We start from the raw sequence: 25,655 nt of genomic DNA on the forward strand, positions 1-25,655 counted from the left end.
CTTTTCCATTTTTATGGATTATCTCTCGCTGTGTTGCAAAGTAGCTCAAAGGTGGCAGATTGAAGTGCTTTTCTGCGGGTCAGGAATTTGGGAGTGGCTTAGCTAGCTGGTGCAGCCTAGACTCCTCCGTAAGTTTGCGGCAAAGCCGTCGGCCAGTCACCTGGCCTTAACTGGAACCGGAGGAGCAACCTCCAAGACGGGTCCCTCACCACCTTGGTGATTTGATGGGTGACCAGCAAATTACGCCAGTGGTTGCTAGGAGGCCTCAGTTCCTCCCCCATGTGGCCCCCACAGGGATACTGAGTGGCCTCACAACATGGCAGCTGGCCTCCCCCAGAGCAAGTGATCCCAAAAAGAGCCAGACAAGTTGCAGCGTCCCTTAGGGCCTGGCCACAGAGTAACACACATCTCAGCCGTATCCTACCCCCAAGCTTTAGTCTGGCAGAGGACTGTGCAGAGCCCGACGCGGGGCTCGCTCTCATGACACTGGAGTCATGACCTGCGCTGAAATCAAGAGTCGGGCACTCAACCGACTGAGCCCCCCAGGCATCCCGGGATTGGCTAGCTTCTTAACGCTTCCAGAAGGACTCAGTGCCGCCAATCCCCAAGCCGATTTCCCCTTCCGTTGCCGATTTAGAGTTGCTTTCTAGAGGGTTATTTCCACCTGTCCATTTCCCCAGCTTCCAAAACGGGAACGCTGCCTCCTCTCCCACAGCCTCCGTCCTCATACGTTCATGTGTTTTTAAAAATTCTCCTTCCCGGGGCGCCTGGGTGGCTCAGCCAGTTGAGCGTCTGACTTCAGCTCAGGTCACGATCTCACCATTAGTGCGTCTGAGCCCCACATTGGGCTGCTCTCTGCTGTCCCTGTGGGAGCCCGCTTCGGATCCTCTACCCACCCCCTCTCTCTCTGCCCTTCCCTCACTTGCGGTCTCTCTCTCTCAAAAATAAAAGACATTTAAGAAACCTCTCTCTCCCATCTTGCATAGGGTTTCAGGAGGGAGCAAACATAAATGCATCCCCCACCTCCGTCCAGAAGCCATCGTCGTCACGGAGGCCCCCCTCCGGCCTTAGGAGGAAGTTAAGGGTGAGGGACGGAGCCAAGATTCATTCCGGGGCCATCTGTCATCCAGGTGCAATTCCTGGCTCCTGGAGCGTCCTGTCCTCCCTGCCGGAAAGCCGGGGCAAGCAGGAGTCACGGGGTCAATTCCCAGAATCCCAGGGTCAGGGAGGCTGGGGGCAGGGCTGGGCACTGGACAAACAGATCAAAGGTGAGACCATGAGGCTCCAGATACGGCCTGGTCAGCTGGATGGGTGCACGATGAGGTGAGTGGACCACTGCGCCCCCCCCCCTCCACCAGCCTCCCCCGCAGGGGCGAGGGGTGAGGACAGGCCTCCGGGCCCTCACCCACCCCCGTGCCGCCGCCCTCAGGCTGCTGCTGATCTTCCTGGGCCTGCTGTGGGGCTCGGCAGCCGCACCCCAGGGCCCGCAGTGGCCCGAGCCCGTGTTCGGGCGCCTGGCATCTCCTGGCTTCCCCGGGGAGTATGGCAACAACCAGGACCAGCGCTGGACCCTGAGGGCTCCCCCCGGCTACCGCCTGGGCCTCTACTTCACCCATTTCCACCTGGAGCTCTCCTACCTCTGCGAGTATGACTTTGTCAAGGTGCCGACGGAGCGGGGGGTGACCCGGACCCTCTCGGGGGCTGGGGGCTCCCGACGAAGGGGCCCCGCGGGGGGGGGGGAGGGGCTGGGCAGGGACACGTGGGAGCGGGGTCTGGCCTCCGAGGGAGGGAAGGAGGGACGGCGGGCCTTGCGTCTTGCCCTCCCTCCCTGTGACCCCGACCCTACAGCTGAGCTCAGGGACCAAGGTGCTGGCCACGCTGTGCGGGCAGGAGAGCACAGACACGGAGCGGGCCCCTGGCAACGACACTTTCTACTCGCCGGCCTCCAGCCTGGATGTCACCTTCCACTCCGACTACTCCAACGAGAAGCCCTTCACGGGCTTTGAGGCCTTCTATGCGGCAGAGGGTGAGCCGAGAGGAGGTGGGGGCGGGGGAGGGCCCATCTGCGGGCCGGGGGCGACTCTGTCTTGGGCCAGGCCAGCTCTCCCTTCAGCCTCACCTCCCCGAGGCTGGATTCCTGCCAAGCCAGCGGGAGAGAAGTCCGCAGCCCAGTCCGACACCATCCCCGGTGCAAATATCGGTCACAGCCATGCCTTCCGCCCTCCGACTGAGCCTGACGGGGCGGAGCCAGGGACATGCCCACAGCCCCCCCTGTGGTGCAAGGGCCAGGGAGCCCACTTACCCCGCCGAGAACGGACGGCCCGGCACACTGTACTTGTGCGTGGGCCTCGAGCCTGACTCGATTTCACACGGCGGCTCCGGGGTGGGGGGGCCCGCTGTGTGACCTTGGGCAAGTGGCTCAACCTCTCTGTGCTCCTCAGGAGGGTGCCGCGGGGTTTGGCGGAACCTGCTCGGTGGGTTCGACCGATCACCCGCTAGCTGGGTGACTCGGAGCAGGACGCTTCACCTGTCCCTGGTTTGGAGAAGGTGGTGCTGACCTCTGCCTCCAAGCGTCCCGGGGACGTTACGGTGCCCCTGGGCCTAGAACATGCTTGGCCGGGCACCAGCCTCTTTGGGACATGAGGAGACTCCTCTCGGCTCAGCCGCGAGGCCCCAGATCGGCCTCCTCTCCTTCCCTCTGACCACCCGCCTGGCCCGCTCCTCCCCCAGACATCGACGAGTGCCAGGTGCCCCCAGGAGAGGCGCCTCCTTGCGACCACCACTGCCACAACCACCTGGGTGGCTTCTACTGCTCCTGCCGCGCGGGCTACGTTCTCCACCGCAACAAACGCACCTGCTCAGGTGAGCTGTGGCCGTGGGGGCGGGGCGGACACGGCGCCCAGCCCAGCCCCCACCTTGGCCCAGGATACAGCCAGCTCCTCAAGGCCACAGCCGCTCTGCCCAGGGCTCCGGAGGGACCCCTGGCCTTGGCCCACTGGGCACTTCTCCTGGCAGGCCGCCGGCCCACCTTTGATCTTCTGTCCCCTCCTGCCGTGTGTCCCATCCACTCACATTCCCTCTGCCCTCGGCTTGGCCATCGGTCCTGAGCCCGTTCCCGTAAATCGCATGTGTTAGGCCCCCACCGTGTATCCCGTCTGGGCTCCAGGCACCCCCCGCCCCCATTCAGCCGCCCTGGGCCCCCAGATGGGAAGAGTGGGGGACGCGGGCCTGGCTCACACAAGCTTCCCTGCACAAAACTTCCCAGTGTGGACAGGGCGTGCTCAAAGCGGCTGGTTCCCAGCAGGCCAGCCCCTTCGGCCTCTGCTGCCCGCCCCCTCTGAACTCCTGCCAGGCGCCAGGTGGCCAGACGGCAGGAAACCCGGGGGTGTCCTGGCGAGAGGGCGGCCCCCAGCCTCAGTGCTGACCCCGCCTCCCCCTGCTCAGTGTCTCTCTCCCAGTGTCTCTCCCTGTCTCTCTGTTCTCTCTTCCAGAGCAGAGCCCCTAGCCTCACCTCCGGCTCCGGTCTGGGTCGGGCCGAGATTGCTGCAGCCCCCCCGACCGCCCCATCCCCGGACCTAACAATAAACCTGCCTCCACCTCTACCTTCTGCTTTGTGTCTCTTGGGGGGCCCTGTGGGGAGAGGGCCGTGGTGTGCACCCTGGCCGCCTCCCCTCTCTCCCTACCCTCATCAAGGCCTGGAGGCACCTCGGTCAGTGGGAGTCCCCTCCACGGGCCACGGACCTCTTTGCTAAAAAGGCTTACTCAGCAGCCTCCAATCCATTTGGAAGATGGGGCACTGAGGCCCAGAGAGGGGCGAGGGCTGGCCTGAGTTCACACAGGGAAACCGAGCTCTCTCTACGCCCCACTAGGTCCCCAGGGGCTGAGCTGGGAGCATCCTGAGACCAGCTCCTGTTCAGAGGATGGCTCCTGTCCCACGTGTGCTGGGCTGGGGGAGCCTGACCCCGAGCAGAGAGGCCCGGCGAGATTGTGTTGATGGGCGGTCTGGTCCCCCACACCCAGGGGCTGTTCCCTCTGCCCCTGGGGAGCAGCCACACAGAGCAAGGAAGGCCGTGCCGGGACTCCTCAGTTCTGGAAATCTCCCGGCTCAAATGCCCACACCCCCTGTCTACAGCCTGGGGCAGGGGTGGTCGGACACCTCCCATGGCTGGTATAGACGCTCCCTCAGCAAGTGCACAATCAGCTGGCCCAGTGGGGAAAGGGCACCAGACACGCTTGATCAGTGTGAACTTGAACTTGCCTCAACCAACCCCTGGGGCAGAGCCCAGGCCCAGGGTGGGAGGGGAAGTGGACAAGAGAAGGCCCCGCTGTTCCCCATGGGGAACCAGGGAAGGCTGGACTGCTCCAGGCCGGGTGCCGGCGGGAGCCCCGTGGTGGATGAACTTGGGAGTTGCTGGGGTCAGGGGTAGATAAGGAAGGGATCCCTCACCCGCCCCCCGTCTCCACCGCCCTCTGTCCCCCCCCAACCCCGCCGGTGACCTTGCTCACTTCTTTACCCCCCTCCCCCCGCCGCCGGGGTTGTGACTCTGGCCCAGGAGCCCCAGGGGTGTGAGTAGGGCCTGGAAGATGTACATCCGGGTGTCACCTGTTTCAGCCAAAGCCAGGAAGCCCGAGAAACTCCAGATTGTCCCTTCACCACTGGGGCGGGGTGTTCGGTCTGAGGAGGTGTCTGTGGGGCGGGCCTGCGCGGGGCCCCCGGGCCGGACCGCAGTGAGGACAGCCGGACGGGGCGGAGCCAGGCTGCCTGCGGCCCGGCTCAAAGGAACACCCCCTCTCTCAGCCTTGTGTTCAGGTCAGGTCTTCACCGGCCGGTCGGGGGTGCTCAGCAGCCCTGAATACCCACAGCCGTACCCCAAACTGTCCAGTTGCTCCTACGGCATCCACCTGGAGGAGGGGTTCAGCATCATCCTGGACTTCGTGGGGTCCTTCGACGTGGAGACGCACCCTGAAGCCCTGTGCCCCTACGACTCCCTCAAGGTCAGGTTCCCGGGATGTGGCGCTCATCTGGCTCTGGCGGGTCCTGAGGTGACAGGGCCCTTTCTGCCTTCAGATTCAAACAGACAAAGAAGAGTATGGCCCATTTTGCGGGACGACGTTGCCCAGCAGGATTGAAACAAAAAGCAACGCGGTGACCATCACCTTTGTCACGGATCAGTCGGGGGACCACACGGGCTGGAAGATCCACTACACCAGCACAGGTGAGGGCCAGTGGGTCTCAGATCCCAGCAGGAAGCTGTTTCGGGAGAGTCAAGGAGCCACACGGGATGGGACTTTTCCTAGCTGGGCCTGGGAAGTGCAGGGGGAGAAAAAGTTTTCCTCGACCCTCTTAGGGTCCCTGGCTGGGTCTGAAAAGTAAACTGATAAAGACAGATCAACAGGAGAAACACGTCCAGATTTATTTCACGTAAGTTCTACAGGGGAGACGTCATAAGGAAAGAAAGACCCAAAGAAACAGGCCTGTGTACTTTTGTGCCGGGTTTGCAGAAAGGTGGATGGATGGTCACGGGGAAAAAAATGACACGTTAAGGTCAGTGTGGTAGACGCGGTGGGGGGTGGGGTGCCGGGAGGAGGACTCAGCGAAGGCCTGTTTATTTGGATTCTTCTTGGCTCCCTTTGTCTTTAGAGATAAGGATGCTCCTTCCCTCCTGGCACAAGGAGGGCACCTGTCACATGGCAGTACATGAGGGTCTTCTGACTGTGACAATGACAAAGGGCCGGGGAGCAGAGGTCTGAGGGATCTCCCTGTTTCTGTTTTCTCAAACTCCTTCAGTTTAAGAAGATATTCAACATGCCAAGGTGCTGTAGTTTGGGATAGTATGTCCCAAATTCCACCAGAAGACAAAGCAGGCTTGGGGGGGGGGATGGCCTGTGAGAGACAATGGTACCCCAAGAGGAAATGCCATCCGCCCACGTGTCCATCCCTCTCCTCACCCCTCCTCCTGTCCCTCCCTCTTCCATCCACCCAACCAGCCCTCCTTCCTCTGTAAGAGAGGAAAAAATAATTCCCTCCTAAATTCTTAGCTGGGACCAAAAGACAGATTAACAAGAGAAAATCAGACAAGTTTGTTAAGAGGTACGTCTCATGCACACGTGGGAGATTACCCAGGGGAGAATGGGGACTTAGAACTCAGGCTTCGATTACCATGTTCAGCTAAAGACAAAAGAGAGGGGGGCAGGGAGCCAGTTACGGGCAGGTGACATGACCAGGAGAAGTATGGTAAATGAAAGTAAGGTCCGTAATTCAGATTTAAGACCCTGCCTTCTCCGGTGATGAGTTTTCTAGTGACGTATTCATCCTTCTTCTAGGGCAGAGAGGGGGACACGCTTACAAAATGGACGTGTCTTTTGTCAACCTAAAGGTCCCTGACAAAAGCAAAACTTCGACTCTGTTCTCAGAGCCTCTCCTGTGTCCGCAGTGTCTGGAAATAACCAGCTCAAAACAATCCTTATGCTAAAGAGTCATATTTTGGGGTGCCCTATTGCACCACCCCTCACGTCCAGCCATCAAAACCAGAAAACAAGATCCCACTGAGTGAATGTGAAGATCTAATTGGTTTCATTAAATGATGCATGATTTGGGCAGCATCCCATCTACCAAGTGGAGGGGAGCTCTGAAGGGGGGCGTGCAAACATGGAGGGTTTTCCTAGGAAGAAAGAGGGGGCAAGACAGTTATAAGCAAAAGAAAAGAAAGGATTGTTCCAGGCAAGATCACCTTCTCTTAGGGGAAAGAGTATGTCTCCCTCCTTCCCTCCAACCTTAGTGCCTGCCTTCCTTCCATCCATCCATCCATCCATCTTTCTATCCATCCATCCATCCATCCATCCATCTTTCTATCCATCCATCCATCCATCCATCCATCCATCTTTCTATCCATCCATCCATCCTTCTCTCCACCCACCCACCCATCCAGGAAATCAGAGTGCAGGCTTTGATGTCAGGCTGCCTAGGTGTGTGTCCAGGCACGAACCTGTTGCCTGGCTATGTGACACCGAACCTCTCACGTAACTTTTCTGAGCCGTAATGTCCCAGTCGTCCCAATTAAGCACAATGTCTCCTTCGAAAGGTGTTCCTTCCTGGGCTGATGCAGGGAAGGCGCTGAGCACAGGGTGTGGCTCAGAGGAAGTGATAATTGGGATTATGGGGATTGGAGTCATTTTTTAAACGAGGAAACTGGATTAGAAAAGATTGACCCTTGGGCCACCTCGGTTAGAAATGTGGGAAGGGGCGAGACTGGTTGGGAGGAGGGAGGCCGGAACTAGGAGACCGATTCGTTTGTCCCCGGTTCATTCATTCTCCTGTAGGTCAGAGTAATAACACATCTTCAACGGAAGTGCTGCTTTCAGAGCAACTCAAAGGGGGAGTCAGGTTTGCCGGGCTGGTGGGTGAAGGGCCAAGGCTGAGCGGAGCAGGGCTCTGGCCTGGGTGCAGGGCAGCCACCAGGGCTGTCCCTGGAGACAGGGAAGGGGTGGGGGTGGGGTGGGCAGGGGGCGCTGGTGGGCAGGCAGGGCTCTGGGACAGCAGGGGACTGAGAGCCACCCCAGGGCACGGAGACCCGCTGCCGGGGGGACTTAGCAAACCACTGGCGTGGCAGAAGGGAAGCGGAGGGTGACACCAGGCTGGGGTTTGGGGGCCGGAGTGGAAGGCAGTGTCCCCGGGGGCCTGAGCGCTGTGAGCACGTGCTGGCGAGGGGGAAGCACAGGCTCCCTGAGCGCCGGTGGGGATCGGAACCCCAGGTGTCTCCGGGCTGTTGTGGGCGGTCACCCGCACCCACTCTGGCCCAGCGCTCAGCAAGGCACTAGCCTTTACATCCGGCCCTCACGACCCCCAGAGGAATCGGAGGCCCAGAGAGGCTAAGAGATTTAATTGCTGCGAATGCGGGTCTAGCTCTTTTCCTCCAAGCGACACTCTCTCTTGGTTTGCGGCAGGGACTGTAAGGTCCCCGGGGGCAGAGCAGACGCCCCCCCCGTTGCCCGGCTCGGCAACGCCGCTTTCCGGGAGGCCCAGGCGCGGCTACTAATCCCGATCGGTGCAATACGCGCCCCACAGGGTCATCTGGCCTCTGGTTTGAACTCTGAAGCGGTCCGCCCCACTTGTGGCGAGCTCTCTCTGTGTGTTAAGTGTTCCGGCTATAAAATCAAGACCTGGAAATGGCTGCATTCAGACTGGCCTTCGAGAGGCCGCATCAAAACCCCTAAACCCGGTTTCCCACCCCTCCCCCACCCCCCCCACCCCCCCCCACCCCCCTCCCCCCCCCCCCCCCCCCGCGCAGCTCGGCCTTGCCCTGGTCCGGTGGCTCCACCTAATGGCCGCCTCGCGCCTGTGCAAGCCCAGTACGTCCTGAAAGACCGCTTCGCCGTCTTCTGCGAGACTGGGTACGAGCTCCTGCAGGTGAGCACAGAGCTCCAAGCGCAGCGGGATCATGACCGGTTTTTACGTGGCTACATATTTGTAGCGGCAGATGGGTGCAAGTGGAAAACTAGCTGTGGTCAGCACGGGGCTTTCTTCGGCCCACGATTAGCCACTAACATTCAAAGAGATAAGCTGGCCTAGAAGAGAGAGGTCTATGGAGAATTCTCTCGTTCTTTATGCAAAAAGCTCTAAGGGGCACCTGGGGCGGCTCAGTCAGTTAAGCCCCGGCTTGTTGATTTCGGTTCAGGCGGTGATCTCACGGTTTCTGGGTTTGAGCCCCACAGCGGGCTCCATGCTGAGAATGCTTGGGTTTCTCTCTCTCCCTGTCTCTGCCCCTCCCACCCTCTCTCTCAAAATAAGCAAAATAAACTTTTAAAAAAAGAAAGAAAGAAAAGAAGAAGCCCTTTTCTTCTCCGAAGCTGGTGATTAAAAGGGATTTTTTCCCTGTGCACATCCTATAAGGCAGCTCGAGGGGCCCGGGCTGCCACCTGGCATTAAATTAGGCCCCGCCCCCGGTCACGTGACGACCTTTCCGTGCCACAAGTCCCGGGCGCACCAAAGATTAAACGGCACTAGGAAAGGGTACATTCTGCAAAGTTATAAATAGTGACCTCTGTGAAGGGTGAGGGAGGATAATTTTTTTAAAAAATGCTTACTGTGTTGCTTCAGGGGCACAGGTAAGAGATTAACACGTCCTCTTTATGTTCTTCAAAATTGTCACTGAATCCCAGCGGTACAAAGTAATAACAGGGAAACGATAGCTAGCTATTCAGTCCAGTCCTGCGGAGGAGTGAGTCCAAAACGAAGCAAAACAAAACCCGGCACTTTTCCCACCTTGCAAAGTTCCCGGCCAGGGTCTTGGCCCGCAGCTCCTTGGACTGCAAACCTCTTCAGTTTCTGCTGGGGGGTGGCTGGGGGGGTGGGGTGGGGTGGGGTGGGGGAGGTGGAAGAGAAAAAGAACGAACAACAAACCCTCCTGCTTCCTTGAAAGCATAAAGGCTTCTTCTGCTCTGCCCAAGTGATCTTTCACTTCCAACTTTAAAATAACGTTTCAGTAAGTCAGACACGTTCTCTGCAAACCATTCTAGCAATCACTGAGAACGCACAGGCGAGGCCTAGGAAAGTATTTTTAGTAACTGTCCCCCCCCCAGCTGATGGCCACAGGGCTAGAAAACTCCGCGCACATTCGCTCCACGCGGGAGCCGGCTGGCCTTCCCCAAAGTTTGGCCACCGCCCTTTGGCCCTTTATGTAAAGAACTGGTGAAAAAGCGGCAGGCACTGGACGTGTTGTGTTCCCGGACTGCAGTGGGGAGCGAAAAGTGTTCCGCAGTTGCCGCAGAGGTCACCATTTGATCCCTGCAGCGCCAACACCTCTCTTAGGGAGAGGTCTGCGGCATCGGCGACACAACGGGCAGAGCTGTCGGCCGCCAGCGCGCATGGGCACCGAGGCAGAGTCGGGGGTGTGGCCGGTCACGTGGGTGCGGCACCCCCCCGAACCCTCCCCCCCACCCCCCCACCCAGGCACTGCTGCGGGAGCGGAGCTTCGGGGAGTGGGGTCCCGATACAAACGAGTAACGCAACCCTTTCCGGCTTCTTCTTTAGGGTCGTCTGCCCCTCAAGTCATTTGCTGCCGTGTGCCAGAAAGACGGATCCTGGGACAAGCCGACGCCGCAGTGCAGCAGTAAGGCCCCGGGACCCCAGATCCCCGCGCGGCTTGTGCCGCCCGTGCCTGCTTCCGGTCTCTTCTGAAATGGTCCGCTTCTCGGGGACCGGGTTCCAAACCTGCTCCTCCTCGCCGGCCTCTCCGGGCGCTCTTACAGGTTAAACGGGAACCAAGCCACTAGGAAAAGTATCGCCTTTGGACGAGCGTAATCTTTAAAACTGTTTTTTCCAAGGATGAAATCTCCGTGCGGGATGGGAAAGAGAAAATGGCACTTTAAGGCCCGCGATCCCGCTGTTAGAACACGCCCGCGGTCACACACGCTCTCACACGTGTGCACAGGTACAGGCCACCATATTGTAGGGACGGGGGTCACTGCGCGGACACATACACACCAGACTGGAGCGAGGGTGTCCTTACCAGCCTGCGAGTTAAGAATCACATCGTAAGTTGTTTTCCCAACGATAAAATGCAAGTTAAGTCGAAAAACTAAGTTTACAGACACCTACAGCGAGAGCCTCTTTTGCCCCCAACTACCCCTGCGAGTTTGGAGGTCCGTGCCTTCACGTGCTTTAGCTCCCGTGCTGCGTGTGTATCCTAACGTATCTCGCCGGTCCACACTCTTCAAGCAAAAGGAGACTCGGCCTGATCGCACGGATTCCCCCGTGTTGTCGGGCTCTCTTTCCACGTCCACCCAAGGGTCAGGAGAATCACGCCCTCGTTAGTGGCTGCGTGGCCCCCCCGCCACGGCATGTGTGCTGTCCCCAGGTCTTTCCGAATACATCCACTGCTGTGGGTAGCGCCCCTGTAAATGTATTTGTGCGTATTTTGTGCAAGGGTTCCCACAGAATCCACAGGCAATTGAAACACTTTCACTTCATGGCTTCGGCCCCACCACCGAGACTACCAATGCTTAGTTCCAAAGCAGGAGAGCCGGCACCACGGGAGCGTTGGGAGCTGGGCCACTTTAATGAAGCCAGGTAGCCGTGGGCACCTCTCTGCGGAGAATCAGAGCAGCACCCGGCACAGAACCAGGCTCACGGCTATTAGGTTGCCATCTCAGTGTAAGCTCTGAATATTCGGAGAAAGAACATCGAGTGTCGGGTTTTCGACCTCCTTGCGTGAAGCAGGGCTTCTGGCCTGCTATCACTTCATCCCCGAACCTGGGTAGATCGTTCACACTCGAGTCCTAACGGGTGAACATTCTAATGCAAATTCAAGGTACTAGGGCTTCCAGATCTCCTAAAAAGTTAATTTGGGACAAGGAGCGTTAGCACAAACCAAGTCCTCCGTCGCACTGTTGACTCGCACTGTTGACTCTCAGGGCCAAACTGCAAACGGAGTACTGCTCTCCAGGGACGCGTGGGCGGTGCCCCGTTCTTCCTTCCTTGAGGCCCTTTTGCCCCAGAACTTTCCGTCAGAAGTTAGGGCACGGGCACGAAGGAGTCCCAGGTGGCTTCAAACCCCTTCCTTCTGGAAAGCACCGTGCGCTCCCACCCCAGGGGCCTCACCGCAATCCAGCCGTTCGGGTCGGAACGGGAGGAAGGCGATGCTCTACGATCACAGTAAGGCCGACCTCTCCTTTTTCAGGGAAGAAGGTCGGCGTGGTTCCCACACAGGGGGAGCTTCGGGCTACAGCGCCCGGCAGCACGGCCACCTGCCCGTCTGGCCTTTCGCGGTCAGCGCTGGACACGAATCAGGTTAGTGCGACCTGACTCCTCCCTCTCCCTTGACCAGTTGTGGACTGCGGCCCGCCGGAAGACCTACCCAACGGCCAAGTGCAGTACGTCACAGGTCCTGAAGTGACCACATACAAGGCGGAGATTCAATACCGCTGTAACGAGATCTTCTACACGATGAGATCGGAGGATGGTAAGCAAACTGCTCCAAGTTGGGGGTGAGTGATTTGGAACCTAAACCCCCAGGATCTGAAAATAAACTTCAGCCAACATTTTTGGCCAAGGCTGCAGGGAAGATTAAAAGGCACTACTCCCACCCGCTAAGTGAAGTATTACAGCTCAAGTGACTTTAATGTCAATTTGCGAGAATCTGAAAACAGATCTTATCTAGTAAATGACTACTACAAACACACAATATATTCCAAATGGTTTAATTTAACAAGTCAAAACCTTATCATTAAGCACTTGAGATCTTGATACATATTCAAGTTACACATCTAAAAGGTTTCCACTTTGCAAGCAAACATGGTTAATGCAGAGACCTCCTATTTATGAAATCATGTAAAATGGTTATTCAGACACCTCTCTTTCCCGATGCTGCTCCAGAATCAACATTCTTCAAGGGGCTATTCAAGCAAATGACAACCACCTTCTCCGTGCAGTTAAACATTTTTGCTTTTCCAATGATTTGCAGGTAAATATGTGTGTGGGGCTGATGGATTCTGGACGAGCTCCAAAGGAGAAAAATCGCTCCCGGTCTGTGAGCCTGGTAATGGATACATTTACACAAGAGACGCGTAATTGATGGAAAGTACAGCTGGGCGGGAGGCGAGCGAGCTCTAGCTGGTGTTGGGCAGAAACGGAACCTCAGCACTTGGCTCTTACACCAAGTTATTATTTCCAGATAATACGTTCTCACTCTCCCCTTTCCATGCGGAGGGGCTGCGAGGTGCCGACTGCACGTCAGTCATTATTTTTGACTTCACAACTAGGCGAGCGTAAAAAATTAAACCATTTTCAGAATTATCTTGAACCATTTTCATTTATAAACACAAGTCCTGCTGTGGAGTTAACTTTTTCTTCTCTGTAAAACTATTAAAACCCAAAGCTAATAACTCATTTCCCTAAGCAACTGTTTTCAATGACATCTAGTTTTTAAACATTAATGCAATCTGCCTTTTGAACAGTACCCCCCCAAAAAAATTTTTTTTGCCAGAATTGGCTCTGAAGATGTAGTTGAGTACAGCGATTAAAAAAAAAATCAGAAAGGTAATAATGTATTCATTACTCCTGCGTTATCTGGCTTAAATTAGTTTTCTTAAAAAAACTACATCTCGGCTGACACAACATTTGTACGTTTTAGTGCAAGTATTCTGCCACAACAGGAGACATATTTGCTACATTAATGAGTGTATTTAGTTAGCAATACACACAGGGAAATTTAGTTTGGAAGAACCAACTAGACTAAAATAGTAATTTCCGAACCTGAAGGTTCCTGGCTACAACTGCCAACATTCTGATTTGCAAAACGTTTCAATGTTCAAAGGCGAAAGTGATTTTGCAAATCCTGCAACAGTGACCTTAGTTCCTGCTTTCCCAGAACTACAGGGTAAATACCCCATTTTACAAGCAGGAAAACAGAAGCAATGAAAAGGTTATTTCCTCTCACTGGACTTGTAATCACATCACCCCAGTACATCAGCCCAGACAATTCCTGTCTGCCCTGTTAATACTCCCTATCGTGTAGGCCAAATTATTTCAGCAAAACAAATTAGTTTCTAAAAGCTAATTTTCATACACCTCATTTTCTGAGGAGCTAACCTAATACCAAAAGGTTTCCTCAGGTTTGAACTGTGCCGTTTTAAAGCAGTCTCACTTGCCTGTGTGGGTGGACACCCACCAATTCACCCGATGATATTTTTGGATGATATTAAATAGATACAATTCCAAAGTGGGGATGATTATGGAAAAAACCACCACTGGGTTTCTGTAAAGGCTCTACGTGTCTGCTTCTTTCCCCAGTTTGTGGACTATCAACTCGCACCGTAAGAGGGCGTATATACGGAGGGCAGAACGCAAAGCCTGGCGATTTTCCCTGGCAAGTCCTATTACTAGGTCGAACTACGGCAGCAGGCGCACTCCTACAGGACAACTGGATCCTCACAGCTGCTCACGCCGTATATGAGCAAAAAGAAGATGCCGCCTCCTTAGAGATCAGAATGGGTGCCCTGAAGAGACTGTCAGCTCATTATACACAAGCCCGGGCCGAGGCCATTTTTATACACGAAGGCTATACTCACGATGCCGGCTTTGATAACGACATAGCACTGATTAAGTTGAAGAACAGAGTTGTAATCGATAGCAACATCCTGCCTATCTGTTTGCCACGAAAAGAAGCCGAATCCTTCATGAGGACAAATGACATCGGAACCGTGTCTGGCTGGGGATTAACCCAAAGGGGTTTTCTTGCCAGAAGTCTAATGTTTGTTGACATTCCAACTGTCGATCATCAGAAATGTGCCGCTGCGTACGAAAAGCAGCCCTATCCAGGGGGAAGGGTGACAGAAAACATGCTTTGCGCTGGCTTAGAAGGCGGGGGCAAGGACAGCTGCAAAGGGGACAGTGGAGGGGCACTAGTGTTTCTAGATAACGAGACACAGACATGGTTTGTGGGAGGAATAGTGTCCTGGGGTTCCATGAATTGTGGGGAAGCAAACCAGTATGGGGTCTACACAAAAGTTGTTAACTATATTCCCTGGATCAAGAACATAATTAATAACTTTTAATTCGTTGCGTCTTCGATCAGAAAAGGATTCTTTATTTTTAGAAACCCCTTTAAAAGACCGTAGCAGCAACGTGACCCGAGAGACATTAACATGGCAGTTACCGCCCTACCGCCAAAACCAAAAGCAAACTGCGGGGAAGAAGGCCACCACAGGTGCCCCTCCCTTGGGGCTTCTCACCGCTTCCTGCTGGATTCGAGGGGACACAGGCAAGTGAGATCACCTGTGCCAATCCCACAGGAAACCACCAGTTAAATCTGCATTTCATGACTCACAAAGTCCAGTATCTGCAGCAGATATCTGCATTTCTATAAACTGCCCGTTCATGTTCTCTGACGACTCTTCCATTGTCTGGGGACTTGTTCTTGATCTCTAACAGAGCTTTATATATTACAGCAGTACTGGTTCAGGGATAACCTTGAATCGTGATTTTGTAGATAAAATGGAAACATCAATACTTCAGGTTAGGTACTGACTGATTCCCATGTGCAAAACCAATGCCATCAACTGGTGAGAGGTAATTTTTCACTTATCCAACTGGCAGACAAGAAAAACACAGAACAGCACTATTTCACATTGTCAAAGACAACACAGGTTTTTCTAAAGGACAACTTGGCAAGGTATCCGAAAAGCCCCGAAAGCATGCAGTCTTTGACCCAGTAACGCCAACGCTAAGAATTTAATTCAGCTGTGAGGATGTTCCCGGCACTTGGAAATAATAACCTAAATAACGTTCAAATTCAGAAGACAGCTGAATCAAATGTGGCAATTCCTTAAGAAGAAATACGACATCAGAGCTAAGTGGCGATAGCACAGATAAGTCTGTAGTTGTTTTTTTTAATTCTCACAATGAACACGAAAATTCTTGGGCATACTTAAAACAACAGATCACAAATCACAAGAGCTGAGTATAGAACTCATACACAATGAAGAGCTCCTCTCCTGGCACTCAACAACAAATTATTCCAATTATCACATACATCTTTGGAATTATCAAGCGGTTAAGATACTTTCCCTAAGGACACACTTTAAGCTCAGCTAACCTTAAAGACCTCAGGTCATTTCGGCTGGCTATTCCTCCTTAAAGTTTTAATAGCTAACATTTAACAAAGAGTTTCATTCTAGCCAAATATTTACCACTCATGTAAAAATTCATTTTGAGTTTCTGCCTGATTCCTCTTGTGCATATTAAAGGGGAACTTCTTGAGACTTTCCCAAAGTAACTTTCCATCACCTTTGTCACATATAAAAAAGAAATTGAATTTTTCCAGTAAGACTCCAGACACTAAACTGTGGTGGCAACAAATTTTTTATTCAACCGGTTCAAAAAAGTTTTAAGAATGAATGCATTGAGATGACCAAATAAGACTTTTAATTTTAAAAACAAATCTTTGCCAAATAGTTTTACTTCTAGACTTCATTTTTTTCTTTCTTTCTTTTTTTTAACTTTAAGGGTAGAATTAAATACCCACAGCTACTAGTACCACAAACATTGTTAACAGAAGGCTGCTGCACATCGAAAGCCTTCTAAGACCGGAAACTAGATTCACAACAAGTCAAGTAAGGGATTAAAACCATGCCATTGACAAGTGAACTTACCCCTGGGCTCCTTGAAGGCTTGTCAGTTTAGTCTTTGGAGGTCCCCGAATACCATTTTAAGTGTTACCATGTTACTGCTGCTGAGTAACAGTGCAAGGGCTAAAATGCAAAATTCAGATGGTACAGGGTTTGGAAATCATGCAATTGAGATGCAGAAAAAAATTAAAACAATGCAAGATCCTTTTACAGAGGAAACTGAGTAACGAAACAACGTGGCGATCACAAGTCTAAAGGACGACTTCATTTCTAAAAGCTTAAAACACGTAACTTGAAAAATGACAAACCTAGTTACCATCATCTAATTAGATAAGGGCATCAGGTAAACTACCGACACAAAAATGTTAACATTCTTCCATCAGAAAACAAGCTCAACTCTCACAGCAGTTACATAAAAAGTACAACAGAGAATCATAGATTATTGCTTTTACATACTGCACAATGCGCCGTGAGAGTCTAATCTGAGTTTTCTGTAAACGATTTCACTCAACGTTACTCTATTCCCCCACCTGTGGAGGACAAAGCCCATTTCCCTTAACACTTTCAGACAGACATCCCACCCTGCTAGTTCTTAAAGCTATCAGGCTTTGTAATGGATTTCAGGCACAAGATAAATTTGTGGTTTCTTCTACTTTATCCCTACTGCAATTAATTCCACTTTTCAAATCCCAAACTAGAAAGGTGCTGAAATGCCCTCCTTTCCAACTGCTATGCTTTGCTACAAAGCATTTGAAAATAATCAACGTTGTTTTTCCCACTCCCCCCAAATAAGAATATTTTTAGAAGGCATGATTCCCAATGGAGATTTATACAGGCCATGTAAATAGAACATCACCCAAATGCACAGAGGCACTAATAAAAAAACTGGAGGGTACTGCTTACCATTTTAGGTGCGGTCACCCAGACTTATTAAAAACTAGGTTTAAAAAGAAAAAAAAAAAAAACTTTTCACTTTGGACAATGCAAGAACAAATAGCAATTAAGTCTGGGTATCAGGTGTCAATGCATGACAGGTGATGAATCCATTTGACTTGAGACAACTTTTCAAATAAGTTTATTTGAAGCAAAATAAACTACTGCCAAGAAACTTTATGAAAGTTCCATCTCAAAAGGGTCAAAAAAGGGGAATTAACTGCTATGAATTCTTTGCATTCAGGGCTGCAAAACAAAGACACATATTATTTAAATCAGTTTTATTTAAGAATTTCCAACATTGACAACTCTTATAAAAAGCATCCAAGCACAGGACACAGAACTGCATCAAACAGCATTCTTATGGGTAGCTGACAGACATTAGAACTTCCACCCTTCGTGGCGACACCCCGAGCTCACTGGTGAACTCTGCTTCCAAGTACTCCTGCAAAGCACACCACAAGCTCAGTCCATGTTCTCAACCCACCAGCTTCAGTTCACAGGACCACACTTACAGATCAGGAACAGAAGAGAACACACACCATACAGCATTCACAGCAGTTGACAAAAGGGGAGGGGAAATACAAGTATCGTTTCACTTAACACATCCAACTAACGGGGTTATCTAAGAACAAAACTCACTTAAAGTCTTCCAACAGATGTGGATGTCCTTTGAATGCAAAAACATTCGTACGTTATTTGCTATCATTGCTCTCTGCACACTCTCGCACCAAAGCCACAGGATTGAGAGACACATCTCGCCAAGTTAAAAAATATCCATTATGCACCACCAAGTCTCTGCACGCGCTCTCTCCTTTCCTCGCTCATACTAGCCTTTCATGCCTCGGCACCACCATCAATCCCACACAAGGTTTCAAAAGTTCAAACAGCCTTCTGGTTCCATATCACAGCCTTGCGTTCATAGCGTTGATACGACTCCATGAAATAAAGAGTAGCGGATAAAAATGGGACACCCACCGTCAAAGACGCAGCCTGTGCAGTGTGATGACGAAGTCTTGAATGAGAGAGCATGTAGACGGAAGTATTCCTATGGCAGAATATTTACAGCACTACTTTCAATGAAGTGCTTCTTCCATAAACATTTGAAATGAGATGAACTGCAGAGATTAAATGAAGGCTTCATATTGTACTTTTGCATATGAAGGGAGACAAGTGTTAAAAAAAAACAAAAACGAAAACAAAAGAACCAAACACTGTGACACCATGATCTCCAAAAAAGGAGATTTTCCTACGGAAAAAAATTCATATGGTGGGGTTCAAATTAAAACAAGGAGAAAAGAATGTAGTTCTAATCAATGGTTTCCATTTTGAACATGCAAAGAATTCACTTGACAAGTCCAGGGATAAAATATTACAGGAGAAACCTTTTGATATCAATTGTAGTGTGTTGGGTTTTTTGTTTTTTGTTTTTTTTTTTTAACCAATCAGGCAAACAGCAGTTCACTTTCAAACACTCAATATTTCAACCCTTTATGTAACAAAACTTATAAAATTCCTTTAGCTTTTCCTCTTTTTCTAAAGAAAAATGTCAAAAATACTGCTGAATATACTCCACACTGAACAGACCAATTCTGAAAATTCTCAGTACATATGTATTTTACAATATACTTACCATGTGTTTAGAAAAATTTGAATTCCCACCAGTCTATACCAACCCCACCGTCTACATTCCCCAGCCAGAAGATTTAGAATCCATGCTTGAGCCAAAGCCTCCATTAAAACCGCTGCCTGACCCTGCATTTGATGCGGATCCCCAACCGATCGCTGCACCTGAATTAGAACCACTATAGGAGTTATTTCCAGAACCAAAGGCCTGATTTGGCTCCCTCTGCATGTTGCCTTGGCTTTGGTTATTACCCGATGGGCCTGACTGGTTCTGCTGACTGGCTAACATGCCCATCATGCCCCAGCTGCTCTGCAGTGCCGCCTGGGCAGCCGCCATCATTGCCGGATTAATGCTAAAAGCGCCAAAGTTCATCCCCCCACCCATATTACTACCTTGATTGTTTCCCAAACCAGCTCCGCCCCCTCGACTGTTACCAAAACCACCCTGATTCCCAAAGCCACCTGGATTACCACCAAATCTTCCACTTCTTTCTAACTGTCTATTGCTATTGTGCTTAGGTTCAGCATTGGATATATGGACGCTGATTCCTTTAATGATCAAGTCCTCTCCACAAAGAGACTGGGCAACCTATAAGAAATAGGGGACGTAAATAAAGGAAATTAAACCATTGACTCATGCACCAGAGTAGCAATCAAACTTAGATTTCAAGCCAGTGTCTACGCGGGAGGAAAAATAAGCTCATTTCATTTAAACCCGTAAAATGGACTTTAGCTGTAGTAACAGCAGCACGGACTTTTTCAGCTTATTTTCAAAAGATAGAAAACACTCCCACTTAAGTGCCACATCCTGAAAAAATACCTAAAGGGTTTATGACGACTATCTAGACCCATACATATCCCAAAGCTTACAAGGTGAGAAAGCTCAGCTGAGGACGGCAATCAGCGGGATGGGAAATCTTCGCGACAAATTACCCAGTCAGAGGACTATCATTAAAGAGAAAAGTACCTGATCGTCTGCAAACGTAACGAAGGCAAAAGCCCTGAACGGTTTGGGAATGAAGACGTCTACCACTTCTCCATACTGGCAAAAAAACTGCTGCAGCTCATCGGCGGTCATGTCCTCTGTACAGCGCCCAACGAACACCTTCCTGCTTCTCAAAGGCTCATCTGGGCTTTGCTGGTCAAATCGAAAGGAAAGAAAAACATGAGAAATATTTTATGAACTATGAAAGAGCATTATGATAGAGGATGTAACGACAGCGATCTGCCTCTTAAATGCGATTAGTCATTAAAAAGGAGATACATTCTTCTGTATTAGCACTTCTCTTTAATGCTTCAGCGAAGAGTAACATTTTATTTTTTAAAGATTTTATTTTTAAGTAATCGCTACACCCAACACGAGGCCCAGATGCACAACCCGAAGATCCAGAGTTGCACGCTCTACGGACTGAGCCGGCTAGGTGCCTCCGAAGTCTTAAGGTTTCAAGTTCAAGAAGGTTTATTTGGATTAAGGAAAGTCAATGACTGAGGAACGCCCTGGCAAAGATGGTAACTCTCCAAATAAGTCTTGCTTGCTAGGAACAAATTAAATTAGGCCTTTGTGACAAAATTAATGTGTTCTCACTGTCTTTGTGCTTTAACACGTAACCACGTAAGAAACTGTTCACTCACCAGAAATAACAAAGAAAAAAAAAAAGAATAAAATGAACGAAGTTTTAGTAAGAGAGGTAATAAACTAAGTATTTCAAACAAACATAAAACATTCACCATGCGTTAAGGTCCTAAGGCTTTAACGAGACAAAATGTTTCAGGAATATACCCGCCCCTACCTTTTCCAAGTACATTTACTATTTTTCTACAGTGTCTTCTAACGGAGTTTTGTCAAAATTTGACAAGAATTCCCAAGGCAGAGGAAATTCCCAAAGCAAAATTCCCAAAGCAGAGGAAAAAAGAGTAAAGTACCTTAGAATTAGGAAGTTTACAGTCACACCATCGTCCGTCTATCATATGTCGCTGTGACATTACTTTCACCTGGGTTTCATATTCCGTAAAACGAACAAAACCAAACCCCTTTGAATGACCAGTTTTAAGATCTTTCTTGACCTAGGGGGGAAAAAAAAATCACTGAAATTTACTAAAATCTCACACACTCACACACTCCCAAATCAGAGTTCCTTGGTTAATTTGAATGGCTTCACTCGGATGGAGTTGCTTAATTAAAATTTAAACCAAGTTATTCTTGAAGTAAAAACAACAGGAGAGTAAATGTTGAATCCAGATCATGTTAATAATCATGTTATGAAACAGAATTTTAACAACTTGGTTTACAATGCAAAGATAAATTAGATGTAACATTTACATTTTTTTTAAACTACTTATTTTTGAGAGAGAGAGAGAGAGAGAGGAAGAGAGAGAACACGTGCCTGCACAGAGAGTGGGAGAGGGGCAGAGAGAGAGAGAGGGAGACAGAGGATTTGAAGCCAGCTCTGTCCTGACAGCGAGAGAACGATGCAGGGCTCAAACTCACGAACAGTGAAATCATGACCTGAGCTGAAGTCAGATGCCTAACCAACTAAGTCACCTAGGCACCCCTCTAATGTTTACATTCTTAAATTGGAAAAACAGGAAATAAGTGTTTTTATCTTTCTTTAAAAGTTATTTATTTTAGTAATCTCTACACCCAACATGGGACTTGAACTCACGACATGGAAATCAAGAGCTGCACGCTCCTCCAACTGAGCCAGCCAGGTGGCTCCCCCTTTAAAAAAAAAAATAGGTGTTTTTTTTTAGGGACCCAGGGTGGCTCAATTGGTTGCCTGGCTTTTGATTTCAGTTTAGATCATGATCTCAGGGTCCTGAGTTTAACCCCTGCATCAGGGTCCACACCTGCGTGAGGTTCTCTCTCCCTCTCTTTCCCTCCCCTACTCACGCTCTCTTCTCAAAGTAAATAAACTTAAAAAAAAAGTTTTTTTTTAAATCTCCCAACAATCTAAGTTAATATAGAATATATGCATAAAGGGAAAGAGTATAACCCAAATTTTTTAAGTGAGCTCTAGACCCAACACGGGGCTTGACATCAAGAGTCACACACTCCACCAACTAACCCCGCCAGGCACCCGAACCATTTCGGCATCCCCTATGCATACATGTAACAAATGTTAAAGATACTATCTGCTGAACATGAAGGGCAGTGTCACTAAACTGCAGGAATTCGGGGAAAAGAATTCACTGGAGAAGAAAAACTGTCAAATGAAATCAAAGTTCACCTGAACCATAAGAACCTCTCCAAAGGTACTAAAATATTCTTTTAGATCCTGTTCAGTCGTTTTCCACGGGAGACCCAACACTATTAAATCAGATGTTTTCTGGACCGCTCTTTTCACTTTCACTGCTGAAGAAGCATCCGTCTCGTCCATTTTTCTTTTGTTATCTGAACAAAATGAGCAGAAATCTCTCAGTGAACTCCCCATTTAACACTTCTTAGGACATATTAACTCCCACACCTAACAACGGCAAGCAAAAAGATTCTAAGAATAAGATACTGAAAACTTTTGGCAAGGAGTGACATCAGCTCTCCAAGACAGAAGGAGGGACTGAATAAGTGGCTGAAGGGCTTTTCTGGTGCGAATGCAGGGACTCCCTCCCACCTCTGGTTTTGCAGGATCTCAAGATTACCATGGTTTGTTCTCTCCTCTCAAAAGGCACATCAAAACAAAACTAATTCTACTTCATTTTGGACTTTAAAACACATTAAGAAGGAAAAAAAAAAAAACAGGTTAAAAAACAGTGCTGTAATATCTTTATGCCTACTAAACATATCTGCTTACCTTAATGCCTATCAGTTAAAAGTTACGGACCAAAACACAATCAACTTTTATCTCCAGCTGTGGATTTTAAGGGTAATTTCAATTTTCTTTTTCTTTCTTTTATAAACTTTCAACAGTGAACTCACATTGATTTTGTAACAGAAACCAAAATCTTAGGTTATTTTTCAAGACCAGTATTTGGGGGGCACCTGGGCGGCTCAGTCGGTTAGGCGTCTGACTTTGGCTCAGGTCATGCTCTCAGTTTGTGAGTTAGAGCCACATGTTGTCAGGCTCTGTGCTGACAGCTTGGAGCCTGCTTCTGGGATTGTGTCTCCCTCTCTACCTCTCCCCCACTCTCGCTCTTGCTCTCTCAAAAATAAACTGACATTAAAGCAAACAAAAATCCTCAGTATTCAGAAGAGGAAAGGAACTAAGTGAGATTTTCAGAAAGACTATTTTTTAGAGCAGCTTCAGGTTCCCAGCAAAATTGGAAGGATGGCAGAGACTTCCCACCCCCTTTTCCTTCACACATGGATAGCTTCTCCCCATTACCAATAACCCCCCAAACCAGTATGGGACATTTGTTACAACCGATGAACCTGTACTGACACGTTATCATCTAAATGGCATTTTATTTTTTTAATGTTTGTTTATTTTGAGAGCGAGCATGGGAGAGGAGAGGGCGGGAGGGCGTATCTCAAGCAGGCTCCTCACTGTCTGCGCAGAGCCCTACACGAGGCTCGATCTTGAGAACTGCAATATCATGACCTGAGCCAAAATCAAGAACTTAACCAATTGAGCCACCCAGGTGCCCTTACGTGACATTTTACATTTGGGTAAATATTAATCTATAGCCAATGGCTCGAAAAACAGCATACGAAAAACAAAAAACAAACAAAAAAAAAACCCAAGTTGCTGTTAAAAATGTTCTCAAAGTGGAAGTCAAAGTCTTGCATACTAATGAAAAATGATACTTTGTTGGTATCGCGTTTTAACAAAAGAGATCAACTACAGCAAATTCCTTCTGCTGAAATGTACCTACTTCCTTGGCACCATTCCTTCATATTTCCTTTTTTTAGATTTAGAACATCAGTGATAAGGGGCAGTGAGAATAAGACCAAAACCCCAAATTATAGTTGCACTAATTCAGATTTGGGTTACAGCAATCGATTTAAGGGGCAAAAACATCAGATTAACTGAATGACTCATGGAAGCCTGCAAGGACCAAAAACCAAAGGAAAACATCAGGGCACCTGAAAAGAATCTATTTACAAGAGGCTGATTACTGCAAAGCATTCTCAGCGGTTCCTTAAATTTGGCATTAACTTGGCAGCATCTGTTCACATAATACATAGTCTTCTCTCAAAAAAATTCTGTATTTCCAATTTTCACTAATTAGGACTAGCAGCTAACAGTAACGTTTAGAGAAATACTTGGGTTATAGGAGACGTTTCGCCGTGAAACGAGGCCATGATCGGACTTAGAATGAGAAACAAACGCTTGAGCGTTGCAAAGTCAAACGGCAACGAACCTTTGGGATAGTTGACAACATATACCAGATTTCCCCAGCCGGCTTCGGGGGCGTGCAGAATTCCTTCCACCAACCGGACGCCTCTCATACACTGAGACACTGGATTCCTGTAGCGCAGCCCACAGGCCCCTGGAAACTGGGCTGTCACCGTGGACAGCAGCACGGTCCCGTCGTCTTCTGAGGGTATTTCAATGGGCTCGTCGTTCTCATCTTCGGTTACCCGAATATATTCAGACATCTTCTCTTAGTTTTCTTAAAGGAAAAAGAACCATTAATGACCGACACCCGAGTCAGAGTAATTGTTTCCTTATCATCACCTGGTTACCACCACCACCACCACGTCCACGTTCCGGGGACATCTCTGCCGTTTGGGCTCTTACACGTGCGGGTTACCACCGAAACGAGGCAAAGGCAAGGCCAGTGACTCCTAACAAAACACGATGCCTTGCGATTTCAGTCCTGCTATAAACACTTGCCGCGTGCCTACTAGGCATCAGATGCTCAACTGAAAACAGTCGCAGGTGGCAAGGTGGTTACTGGGGGCGGGGGAACATCCGGAGAGAATACCAAACAGTTATTTATTACGACCCTGATATACGCTGCCAGAAAGAAGTAAATAATCATCCTGGGGGCTGAGACGTGTGTGGGAATGAAAGCTGATGTCCCTAAGAACCAGATGCAGAAGCTGTGTCTTGAGAAATAGCAGCAGCGAGCCAGGTGAAGAGAGCAGGAAGAAAAGTTCCTCCCTGTGGGACTTCCGGGGGCTCCCCACACTCGGGCGAGGACAGCGACAACAGGTCCTTCGCGACGCGGGCCGCCACCTCCCACAAGCCAGCGCGTGGCGGCCGAGGGAGGGGTTTTTCGGCGCGGCCCGAGGACCAGACGCAGGGGCACAGGGCCCAGGCTGGCGGCGTCCCCCGGCGTGCGAAGCGCCGAAAGCACAGAGCCCTGCCAGGGCCCGGAAGCTCCGCCCCGGGCTGCACGGCACCGCAGGCCCAGCGTCCCGGCTTCGGCGCCGGCTGCCACCCAGCGCCAGGCCCCTAACGTCGCGCCCGCGCGAGCCCGCTCGGGCAGGACCAGGCGGACCCGGCCCCACGGCTCCCTTCCCGGGGCGGGGGCGGAAGCCGCTGCGTCCGCCTCGGGCCGCGGCGTGCGGAGGCCGAGACCCCCAGGGCGTCCTGGGTGAGAAGCGGCCGCGACTCACCCGTGAGGCCGCTGCTAGGAAGCCCGACAGGGAACCCGAAGCAGCGACGGTTCCAGGAGCAGCCCAGCTACCGCTTCGCTCCCACAAAATGGCGCTAGGGCCGCCTCCTCCCCCCGCCGGCCGTCGTCCTCTCCCACCGGCTCCCCGTCGGGAGGGGAAGGACGCCGCACCGAGGCACAACGACCTTCTCCCCAGAGCGGCACGGCTCCCTTCCGGGAGGCTGAGCAAGCAGAACGGACTTAAAGGCGACAGTAAAACCAGCACCTGAGCCTGAAAGGCTAAAAGTTGACAAAAATATGGAGGCGTAGGCTGCTAGCTCCCCCCACGTAGCGTAACAAATGGCTTCGCCCGGCCAACCGTCGGCCCCGGGTCTCGGCCGAGCTCGCGCACTTTGAAAGTGCGCGAGACTAGCGCAGGGGCAGGGCTAGGAGTGGCGGGGCGGGGCCGGGAGACGCCAGGTGGGGCGGGG

At 50.6% G+C, this 25,655-nt stretch overlaps 2 protein-coding genes across 6 annotated transcripts; one reads left to right on the forward strand and one right to left on the reverse strand.

Annotated features, from left to right (window-relative positions):
* Positions 1-1,193: 1,193 nt before the first annotated feature.
* On the forward strand, positions 1,194-17,130 carry MASP2 (MBL associated serine protease 2). Of its 2 annotated transcripts, XM_019461362.2 has the most exons (11): positions 1,194-1,323; positions 1,430-1,661; positions 1,849-2,026; positions 2,731-2,862; positions 4,799-4,995; positions 5,069-5,216; positions 8,289-8,407; positions 10,031-10,109; positions 11,826-11,960; positions 12,462-12,536; positions 13,790-17,130. In XM_019461362.2, exons 1-11 carry the CDS (start codon positions 1,277-1,279, stop codon positions 14,551-14,553), a joined length of 2,106 nt encoding a protein of 701 aa, XP_019316907.2. In that variant the 5' UTR covers positions 1,194-1,276; the 3' UTR covers positions 14,554-17,130. The 2 variants fall into 2 exon arrangements, with proteins under 2 accessions (XP_019316907.2, XP_053754953.1); XM_053898978.1 differs by lacking the exons at positions 4,799-4,995; positions 5,069-5,216; positions 8,289-8,407; ... (2 more) ...; positions 12,462-12,536; positions 13,790-17,130 and adding an exon at positions 3,492-3,602 and having other exon boundaries at positions 1,195-1,323.
* Positions 12,183-25,295, reverse strand: TARDBP (TAR DNA binding protein). Of its 4 annotated transcripts, none has more exons than XR_008420877.1 (7): positions 25,187-25,295; positions 23,983-24,234; positions 21,912-22,075; positions 20,608-20,748; positions 19,652-19,822; positions 18,037-19,273; positions 12,183-16,248 (listed from the first exon to the last, which is right to left on the reverse strand). XR_008420877.1 is itself a non-coding variant. In XM_019461367.2 (6 exons), the coding sequence occupies exons 2-6, from the start codon at positions 24,218-24,220 to the stop codon at positions 18,743-18,745; spliced, it is 1,245 nt and encodes a 414-aa protein (XP_019316912.1). In that variant the 5' UTR covers positions 24,221-24,234; positions 25,187-25,295; the 3' UTR covers positions 17,325-18,742. The 4 variants fall into 4 exon arrangements, 1 of the variants encoding a protein (XP_019316912.1); XR_002083452.2 differs by having other exon boundaries at positions 12,183-17,304; XR_002083451.2 differs by lacking the exon at positions 12,183-16,248 and adding an exon at positions 17,325-17,503.
* Positions 25,296-25,655: the final 360 nt, after the last annotated feature.

This window comes from Panthera pardus, unplaced genomic scaffold (assembly GCF_024362965.1).
Source record: "Panthera pardus isolate Hobbes unplaced genomic scaffold, ASM2436296v1 HiC_scaffold_11, whole genome shotgun sequence".
NCBI classification, from domain to species: domain Eukaryota; kingdom Metazoa; phylum Chordata; class Mammalia; order Carnivora; family Felidae; genus Panthera; species Panthera pardus.

Excerpts from the sequence above, each read along its gene's own strand:
- MASP2 (XM_019461362.2), top strand. The coding sequence starts at position 1,277 with ATGAGGCTCCAGATACGGCCTGGTCAGCTGGATGGGTGCACGATGAG. Across the intron at positions 1,662-1,848 it reads GCGAGTATGACTTTGTCAAG|CTGAGCTCAGGGACCAAGGT; the intron begins GTGCCGACGGAG and ends CCGACCCTACAG. Across the intron at positions 10,110-11,825 it reads GCCGACGCCGCAGTGCAGCA|TTGTGGACTGCGGCCCGCCG; the intron begins GTAAGGCCCCGG and ends TCCCTTGACCAG.
- TARDBP (XM_019461367.2), bottom strand. The coding sequence starts at position 24,220 with ATGTCTGAATATATTCGGGTAACCGAAGATGAGAACGACGAGCCCATT. Across the intron at positions 22,076-23,982 it reads TGTTGTCAACTATCCCAAAG|ATAACAAAAGAAAAATGGAC; the intron begins GTTCGTTGCCGT and ends CATTTTGTTCAG. Across the intron at positions 19,823-20,607 it reads GTAAACTTCCTAATTCTAAG|CAAAGCCCAGATGAGCCTTT; the intron begins GTACTTTACTCT and ends CGATTTGACCAG.